The following is a 10330-nucleotide window of genomic DNA, read 5'->3' as shown; positions in this document are numbered from 1 at the left end:
CCCTGCCGTCCCACCTCACCTACCCCACCGCCTATGGGACTACCAAAATCCACCGCCCGTGTCAGGGGAGAATTGGGCGGGATTGCTGAGTCCGGGAGGTTTTCTGGCCTTGAACGACTTTCTCTTTTGCCTTGCCCAGGCATATGGGGAATTCGAACAGTTCGATAGTTTGCAGTGGGGCGGGGACAATACATGCCTAAGGAGGTGGCTGGTATGAGGAATGACATGGAAAAGGGGATGGATTGTGTTCAACGTCATTTGCCTAGGTTAAATATGTAGTATGTACAACGTAGCTGAGTTAATATCGCTCTAGGACCTTAACTCTTGCAAACTTGACAATCATAAGGCAACGTTATAGTTGCGTTAAGATAAATACTTACTGTTTATAAGCATTTACTACGATGTAAGAGTAAAGGGTAACTCATTATTACACCGCAGATATGTAGCTGCTCCCTACCAGATTTGCAGTTAATATACCTAGGTATATTTGGATTAACTGCTAGAATCTGAACTCCTGTTCTATTGGGTTTAAGGAAATAAGCATCCCTGATGGTCCTCCCCCTTTCCCCTAGAAATATCTCTGTGCCTTAGAAGGCCTTGGGATAAACCTTTTTTCAATCCTATATACCACTTTGTCAGTATCGTTTATCCTGCCTAGCATAATGGTGTGTTACTGGGTTATGCCGGACAAAGTAGTAACCTACTTTTTGTTCTGGATTTAATCCGTATTAGAAATGTTATATGCAGTGAATACATGGGGGTTGGAACAAGGACCATGCTTGTACTGGGATGCCTTTCTTTGAGTAATGTAAACTTCCTTTTAATTGTCATGCATTTTTCTAGTAAAAGCTCTGCAAGTCTGCAATAAAAATGGCCTCCAATAAAACTACATTGGTAAGTTCATGCACACCTAAAGTATATAAGGATTTAATCAACATATTTTTCTTCAAACTTATAACTTGGCATCTCCATTTAAAAGATACATCCACATCTCCCCTCCCCAGCATTATTCTGACCAAAATTTCAGATCCAGAAAGTAAGGCTACTAGAAAGGACATTGTCTTTGGCTTTAATAAATCTGCCGTTTCTAAAGAGACCTGTTGGGAAAAAAACCCAAACATTAAAGGACCCTGCACTATTTCATCTGTCCTATGGTAGAAAACACTAAGGATTTTTTTAGCCTCCTTTCAGCACACCATGTAATTCATTGTATATGTAAAAAATACAATCTAAATCATGTATTCATTTAATTTCTCCTGGTGTATTTGGGGAAAACTAACTGCCTGAGAAAAAGACAGTCTTTACAGATGAAAAATAACATTATTGGGAAATGATGTGGCATAGTTAAGATGCCTTTTGAAATGATTTTTAACAAATAACAGTTTGTTTGAATTTCATAGGAGTAGAGATTATCAGATGTCAACGCCTCCTGGACCGTTTTAATGATGCATTCATGGATCTCAAGTCCTGTAAAGCTTTGCTTGACATTAAAATACGGACTTCTGAGGGCAGTTTGTTGCTGGTTACCATTCAACTAATAATGATAGACAGTTTTGTGAAGGACAGAAATGAAAAAGTATAGCGTGAGATGCACCTGAGGTTGAGGTGGGGAAGTAAGCAAAAATACATGTGTACAGTTCAAAATTTGGATAGCAGAACAACTGATTTATAATGTGCTCAAAAGGCCTGTTCTTAAATTTACTGAAATGATTACTGGTTGACCCAGATCGAGATATATTAGAAACTTCTATTTAACTCCTGGCTTAGAAGTGCAATGGAATGCTTCCTTTGCATTGTACAATAACAAACTACTATAAAAGATTTCACCAAGATGAATGTCTGAACTTTCTGTTAGTAATTGGTTGCCCACTTTCCCTAATTTGAGGAAGAGGAGGAGTTAGCCAGCCTGGGGAGGGGGTGCCTCAGGGAGAGGAAAGAATCTGAGTGCAGTATTTTTAATCTTTTGATGTTGTTGAGAATTTTGCTGCACAGGTCAGGGAAATCAGTTATGGTTCCCATGGGAACCATAACTAATTCTGCTTCATTATGTATTTGCACGCAAAACCTAAATGTATTAAGGGATAGCATAGCTCTGGAACTGTAATTCCAATTTTGTTACCTCTTGTATGTTAAAACCCTTCACCATAGTGTCACATCAGTGTTTTAATCTTGCCCCTCAAAGAAAGGGTCATTATCCACTGGAGAGCATCTGCATCTGTCATGTGACTTCTGAATGCAGAAAGGGAAACAAGACATAGATGAGCATTCAGTGGTCAAACGCCCAAGTTACAGCTTACAGCATGAATCCCTAGAGAAGGGAGCTTCAGGGATATAGTGGACACTTAGTACCCTTTAACTTCAGTCAGGTACCACATTCACTTCTGAGATTTACATTGGCTTGTGTAATCTCAGAAATGTACAGGTTTTTAACTTATGTCCAGTATTTCTGTAGGCTCTACAATCAAGTATTACTTTAATAGGTTGGAAAGGCTCAAGAGTTTGGAAAGCAGTGCTGATGCACGTGAGATTTAATTAAATCTCTAATATTTACAACAAAAAGCAACGTACTCTCAATTTTATTACTTCTCACAGCACTTCAGGAAAAAATAGAGACCCTCCCCTGACATTAATTTTCTTCTGTGGAAGGTGATATAGATACTTAAGTCTTAGAAAGTAAAAAAAAAAAAAAAATGTTGCTTTGATACAGAAATCCAAACCATTTATCTTTAAGTGACAAGAATTAGTGAAGCCGAAAAGAGTACCAGAAAACAATCTTCCACTGAATCAAAGAATTTTAGTTCAACGGAGAACAAAGATGGAGATGTTCCCCACTTGTAGCCTGCTTGCCTCATCACCAGTAATTATAATGTTATTACTATGGTATAGTGAGTCTGTGTCTTTCTCCCCTCCCCCCTTCTTTTTTTGTTTTCTTCATCTCTACTCGTTTCTCTTTTTCATGCTTCCATTTCTTGAAAGAAGCTGCCTTCATAGAAGCGTTGGACATCCTCATGTTTTTATTCTCCTTCAATTTCAGTGTTACATTCTTTCTACTGTGGAGGCAAAAAAAGCCAGTGTGCTTAAGTTGACACTTTTCAGACATGAATGCTGTGGTCAAAATACACCTGGAATATGCAGGCAGTTAAAATCTAATTGGAAATACATGCTCTGTTTTAGATTATCTCTCTTCTGTGCTTCCAAATAAAAACAAATGTCACATGAGATACATACAGAAACTTGCTGTTTGAAAGACAAACTTGAAACTTTCCCTCATCTTTGTTGCTTGCACCTCAGTTTATCGGTTGCTAACCAGAGTAAAGCTATTTTGGGGAGGGAGGGAAAAATTAATTATGAAAAATAAAGGGTACAAAGGGCTTTGGAAGGAAAGAATTGGCTTCAAATCTTCAATTTACAAAAAGATGACAGGTTTTCATGTGTCTAACATACTTTTTTTTTACCTTTTCACCACATCAAGACAAAATTCTATAAAGTTTAAAAAATTGACAGTTTCAAAATTGCTTTGCAGTATTCTCAAACTAAACCGCATTAATTCTAGAGAGGGCTAGAGAAAGGCTATCAAGGCAAATAGAGCGTTCTGTCATTTTTGCTTCTCTATTTTCTGTTCTATAGGAAGTACATTAGTGAGGAATTAGTTCTGTCCACTTTGATTTGGGGTGCTGCATGACTGTGTTTTAGGAGCTTAATACTGCTCCCATCAGTTTATGGCTGCCACTTTTCCTTATAAGGTGCAGTCCAAAATGGCAAGCAAACTGCTTTTGGTCTGCTAGTGCTCCAGCAATGTGATATGACAACATGATAGGCTTGTTCCAACCTTTTAAAGATTACAAACAAGGAAATTCTGAAATGTGTCCTTCTATTACTATTTAATTATGCCTTATTAAACTGGGAATGCCTTGAGGATGATGTGGATGTAATATTTATTTTAAGAACGTAAAGAATATTATTTGAAGTATCAAATGTAAACTTAAAACACTTATAAAGTTTTTTAAGTTAGCAAAATTTCATTTACCTGTTAAGTGCTGTACTTAAGTGTAGCTGTCTTAAAGTTTTGCACCATTGTGACATTTGTTTGAATGTAAGGTACATCGGTGCGTGGCTAAGAATGAGAAGGGACTGCAGTAATGGAATGCTCCTAGCATGCATCCTGTTCAATAGTTATGGGTTGTTGCTGAGTATTTTGCTTGTGGTAGCAATACATCATAAACTTTGCTCCCATCAGCTTCTCCTTTGGAAAAGGTGGTAACCACCTTTTTTTGAGTAGCATCCCTTTTCTGTTTTATGCATTTTCACAGTTCCCTTATTACTTTTCTTTACTTCCGCCTTATGCTGTTTCTTACCCTCTGCCTTTTCACAGGCATAGAGTTAAATTTCAGGAGCTTCATAAATTTTTGAGCATGTAGCACTCTGAGAATTAAATTTATAAGGGGAGTGGAGGCACTGAGTGTATGGACAAAAATATTTCACCTTTTTAAAAACTGCTGTTGGGTATCTCATTAAGCAACTGAAAAAAACCCAAAACATTTAATGTGTCTTGCTCAGGTTACCTGACCACATGCACTAACGTAAGAGGAGTCTGAGATTCTGGCTTTAGTGTGAATAAGTACATGATTCTTTGCTGTTTACTGAGCAAAGTTGGATTTGGCCAATGAAGTAACTCTGTAAAGCAAAAGAATGAAAAATGTTATTCTCAATTCCTTTTGTAGCACAAAATGGGAAAGAAACAGAACGGCAAAGGTAAAAAAGTTGAAGAGGCAGAGCCTGAAGAATTTGTTGTGGAGAAAGTCCTGGACAGACGTGTTGTAAATGGAAAGGTGGAATACTACTTGAAGTGGAAAGGATTTACAGAGTAAGGCATTACCTATTATATTTTTCTGATAGAATGCTAAGTACTAACCATTTATTTGAAATAACTATGCAGAGAGGAGATTGGATGATGGGGATACGTTTTAAAGAACCTCAAAGGAAGGACATCCATAAATGCATATTCAAGTGGGCCAGTCAAGTAGGAAAATAAAATAGAAGATATATAGCTTAGTGTTTGTATTACATAAAACGTTCCAAGGCTTTTACCAAGCCTTTAGTGATCATTCTTTTACTACTGTTCTTTGATTTAGCTTGTGTCAATACCTGTTAAGGTAAGCTAGACTCACAGTTGTTATATGTGTGGTGGAATAAATGTTACTTCTGAGTAAGAAATTTTGCAGGGATTTAAACTGCAAGCAGCTCTGAAGCAATGAATTTGAAGCAGATAGTTTGTTTATTATTCACTTTTCTGTACTGCTCTCAAATTAGATGTATTTGCATAAGGAATTCTGTGGCATGGTTGCCTTCATTAGGCATACCTGAAAGGTATCTTTTGAGTCTCTTTCCCAGGGCTTATGGAAGCACAAGAAAACCTTACAGTGGACTTAAAAAGTTGATTGTTAAAGAACGCACATAGTTGTGCCTCCTTCCTCCCTCCCTTGACACTTTCTGGTAGACTACTAGCTGAAAAAAGGTGATGCACCTAGCAGTTGAACATAAGTAGTCACATTATTGCATACCTCCCAAAGTGATTGCATTGCTACATTCTGCATTCTAGCACCTGAAAGCTGTGTAGTGATAAGTGCATAAAACCAAAACACAATGCGTTTAGTATTCAAGGGTCTGATTAGAAGTCGTAAAAATACGTTTTAGTAACCGAAAATAATTCGTAGACATCCTGCTTGCGCAGTAGCACTATGACTTCTGATGAGGTGCTTAGTTGTTATATGGAACATTCCTGGACTTCTTAACATTTTAGTTAACAAAATGCATGCTCACTGAAACATCTGTAGTGCCCAGGTCTGGACGTGGAACCTTTGCTTCCTCCTGTATTCAGCTGAAGGAGGGAGAGAGTTCTAGGTCTCAGTGCTCAGAGACAACTTTGGAGAGTATTCCTTGTATATAGAAGCTTAGGCCTATATACTTATATTGTTTGTAGTGAGTGTTACGCACATTTTGTTCTCTGTAAGTCTTGGTGCTCATATCATCTAGGTTTTCTGCATGGACAGTCTTTAGAGGAACCAGGGAAGGGAGTCAGTTTAAATAGACAGGTATGTTTTGGTAGGGTGGGATTGCTTGTTTTAACTCCTGTGATCCCATCCAGATCATAGCACTTACTCTGTATCTCCAGTGTAAAAACATTGTTTTTCAACAATAGCAGAGCATAATTTTTTCAGTCATGAAATGCAGTACATGAAGGTTACTAAAGATGGCAACATAAGCATCCTTAGGTTTAAGAAATCTGTCTTACATAATGAGAAAAAAATTAACTTGCTTACGGTGAGCCATGTGGCTAGTTTTACATTTTTCTTCTTTTCCTAGTTTTACATAAATATGTGTATGTTTCAGTGCTGACAACACATGGGAACCCGAAGAAAACTTAGATTGTCCAGAGCTAATCGAAGCTTTTCTGAACTCTCAGAAAGCTGGTAAAGAAAAAACAGACGGTGCCAAAAGAAAATCTTTGTCAGATAGCGAATCCGATGATAGTAAATCAAAGAAAAAGCGTGATTCTGTAAGTATATGTTCATGTGCTAAGCTCTTTTTCCTTCCCTACCTCTCCATGTGGCCCCCCAGTCCTATTGTGCCTTTAAGAATGAGACCAAACATGGGTTTAAAACTGTAAAAATAGCACAGCATCTGGAACTGGTTTGAAGCGGGTAATCATTCATGGTGGTTAATGAGACTGTCCAAATAGTGGGTAAAAGATGATTGATTGACATGATGACTACAAGTTCTTGCATTGTCCCATGATACTTACTGAGTAATTGAAAGTAAAACTGGTTAAGAGTTACTTATGAATGATATTAAGTGGTCAGTTTGTACTGGAGAGAAAGGTTCATGAATGGAACAAAGATGAAGTTCTGTTTTGGCTTTCATGTTTAGTATATGATTTTAAATGGGTGAGTGGCAAGATGTCAAAATACAAAGACCAGGCAGTTACTTAGATTAGGACCAGACATGATGGAGAGCAAGTAACAAGGGTGACTGAAGAAAGCCTACCTTTTCTTAAAGGTCTGGGTTTCTCCTGCAATTTAAATGAATGAAGAACATGACAAATTTAGTCCTGATAAGTAAAAAATAATGCATGTATAATAATGTGTTCAATAGTTCACATTTTTCTCTGTAAATTTTCAAACTAGCAATTTGAAACAAAACTCGTTGGCAACGTCAGTAGTTTACTGAAGACAGCTGTTGGGTGTGTGGTTACTGTCAGAAAAGTTGGAAGGCATCAGAAAGAATAGTTGATGAATAATACAAAGAATATTTTAGTTTCTGTATGAAGTCAATTGTGTGGCTTCATCTGGTACAGTAGTGGCCACTGACTCAAAAAGGATACTGGGAAGCTAGAGGAACTAATACAGGAAATAGACATGATATTCCTTACCACCAATGCGATCTCAGCGAGCCAAGAAGAGTTGAGGTATTCACCAATGGTGCAGTTTCACAGTTGGCCTAAGCCAACCCAAGCCTATTGTTTTGCTGAAAAGGATGTGTTTTTCCCACTTCCAGGAGTGCATTTTTGCTTTGTCTTTTTTGTTGCTTTTATTGATCATGCTTGTTTGTTTATCTACTTATAATGATTTTAGACCACTTATTTTCATCTATTGAGTTTTCAAAAATAGATGCTAGAAATGTTGATATAAAATCCTTCATTGTTACTCTACATCTAAATGACTTGACCGGAAGATCAGTCATGCAAAAATAAAATTGATGTAATCTTCAGATAATTACATGTAATTATAGCTTTTATAATGTAGGGCTATATTTTTGGTTCTGATAGACACACATGTATATATATGTACAAGAATGTGTGTATCTAGCACTAATGCCAAAATAGAATTTTGTCTCAAACTAGATAACCATCTTCTAATTTACTCAATAGGTTGATAAACCAAGAGGGTTTGCAAGGGGTCTTGATCCTGAGCGGATAATTGGGGCTACAGATAGCAGTGGAGAGCTTATGTTCCTCATGAAATGGTAAGTCTTACATCCACAGTTCTTGTCTGTATTAAGGGAGGGTAGGCAGTTGCACTTAGGCTAATGAGACAACTTAATTTCAGGACTAAGACAGAGAAGCAGGTGGTAGTCTACTTATTAACCTTGTATTCTTAGAAAAACAAGGCTTCTATAATCAGTACTTATTCCCTCTTTCTTCCAAACCGAAAATAACTTTAGGTTCTATTGGTACAGTTTTACAGAAGTAGAAATTTGAAAGGTAAATTCTGATAAAATATGGAAAAACTGGCATTTGCACAAAAAAGCTGGATCTTGTCAGTGTTCTTGCTGAGGGAATGGCAGGCAGAACTCCAGCTTTACATGTTTCAATAAGCAGAAGCCAGCTGCTGGGTAGCCAAACATTTAACCAACCATAGTGCCAGCTGTTGTTCTGCGTGCAACCAAGTAGACAGAGAACTGGAAGGAGCTACTAGTTTGAGGAAACTGAGGTTGAAATGAAGAATAAACAGTATGAATGAGATGTTTATCCTTATGGGCTAGTAAGAGGGCAGAGTGGGGGGAGTTTGTGTTGTTGGGAGGATGGAGGGAGACCAGCTTCATTAGCTATGGTGTTGACAGAAGGACTTCTTGCCCTGTGAAGAAGTAGGATGAGGTAGTGGTTTTTTTCCAGTGTTGAGAATACAAGAGACTGAATTAACATTTGCTGGGCGTCAGATTTCTTATGGTGGTGGGATAAGAATGATGGCTTTCCACAGTCTTTGAGAAGGGCATGATTTTCTGAATAGAGTCAAACTGAGTGGTCTCCAGAAAAAAATTTTGTCTTGTGATGTGCCTGGACTGCTGAAGATTACTGCTTTGGAAGATTCTGTCTCCCTTCTTCCTTTTCAAATTCTGTATAAATACTATGTGAAACTTAGAGGAGTTGTAAAATATAGACTGTGACTATTTGAATTTCTGTAGTGATAATTGGCAAAATCAAACAGAGGAAACGTACAAAAAGAAGGTATTGTTTTTTGTTTAGTTCAATTGCAGTTGATGAGTTTTTCATAACTGATTGCAGGCAACAAACATAGATATGAATATGTATGCACAAAACTGACTTCTAAAGGCAGCATATGTTTTAAAATGGAATCTGAAGCATGTCAGACTGGGAAGTTTTGGGTTTTTTATTAACGCAAGACAGCATCAAGAATAGCAGTATGAAATACAAGAAGTTACTTGCATAAACAGTAAATATAATTTGGATGTAAGTACCACGTCTTAAGACTGATGCTATTGATTTTTAAAAGTCTCACTTTGAAGTCCTGATTATGCTTTAAAAGTCAAAATTAGCAAAGTTTTACTACTTTTGTTACATACTGCAATAAGGTAACTATATAAGTGGTTCCCTTTGAATAGCATTTTCCTTTCAAGCAAAAAAAAAAACACATGGGAAGGGAAGGAAGACACAGCTATGAAACCGTGCCATTAGCGTGGAAATGCTTGGTAGTTGTGGTGAAAGGTACGCTGAAAACTGATTGCTAGCTGATGTTCTTTTCAGAATTTATGAGAGATCAAGAGCTAAATTTACTGAATTAATGATTATGCATTTTCTTAAATCCAACTCTTTTCTACATTAGGAAAGACTCTGATGAGGCAGATCTGGTGCTGGCCAAAGAAGCTAACGTGAAGTGTCCTCAGATTGTAATTGCTTTTTATGAAGAGCGACTAACTTGGCATTCATGCCCAGAAGATGAAGCACAATAATTGTTTGCATTGCTTTTTTATATATATGAATATTAAAACCTGAAATTTGATTTATTAGCAATGTGAGAAGCATACATTCTAACAAGAATCAAATTTGATATTTTTTGAAGTAGTATGTTTTGCATCAACAGCAAGTAAATAAAAGCTTTCTGCAACTTGTTTCATTTATCACAAGAGAGCATTTGATACTACTACTTCCTCCATATTAGGTAAAAGCTTTTATAAAACATTCATAAACTTCCATAGTTATTACAGAATCATAATGAATGTCTAAACAAACTCACAGATGTTTTGTAGTCTTCTATACTATTGATGTGCATGTATCTTCTTTACCCAAACCTAGCCCTTTAAACCTGTAGAATCATTCTTTTTAGTATTTGGGATCACTTGGTCCCAAGAAGACCAGGTGAAAACTAACTTTGTAGTAATTTGAATGTTATCAGACTGTATATTGTTTACTTTATTGTAAATACTGGTGAACAGTGGTCAATAAAATAGTTTTATATTCTTCCTTTATACTGATAGGCTGTGACTCTTTTGAAGCGGTATGATATTTCTGAACTTTTGATACGTTAAGCGCTCA

General features: G+C 36.9%; 1 protein-coding gene across 2 annotated transcripts; it reads left to right on the top strand.

The window, feature by feature from the left end:
* Positions 1–870: 870 nt before the first annotated feature.
* On the top strand, positions 871–10086 carry CBX3 (chromobox 3; the record flags this gene model as incomplete). Of its 2 annotated transcripts, none has more annotated exons than XM_082015144.1 (5): positions 871–894; positions 4722–4864; positions 6391–6556; positions 7928–8022; positions 9621–10086. In XM_082015144.1, the coding sequence occupies 5 exons, from the start codon at positions 871–873 to the stop codon at positions 9745–9747; spliced, it is 555 nt and encodes a 184-aa protein (XP_081871270.1). In that variant the 3' UTR covers positions 9748–10086. The 2 variants fall into 2 exon arrangements, with proteins under 2 accessions (XP_081871270.1, XP_081871269.1); XM_082015143.1 differs by lacking the exon at positions 871–894 and adding an exon at positions 2347–2857.
* Between the last annotated feature and the right edge of the window lie 244 nt (positions 10087–10330).

The sequence above is a fragment of the Phaethon aethereus genome, assembly GCF_964289735.1.
Source record: "Phaethon aethereus genome assembly, chromosome: 2".
NCBI classification, from domain to species: domain Eukaryota; kingdom Metazoa; phylum Chordata; class Aves; order Phaethontiformes; family Phaethontidae; genus Phaethon; species Phaethon aethereus.
The sequence above is the reverse complement of the archived record's forward strand: the minus strand, read 5'-3'. Positions and strand labels throughout refer to the sequence as shown.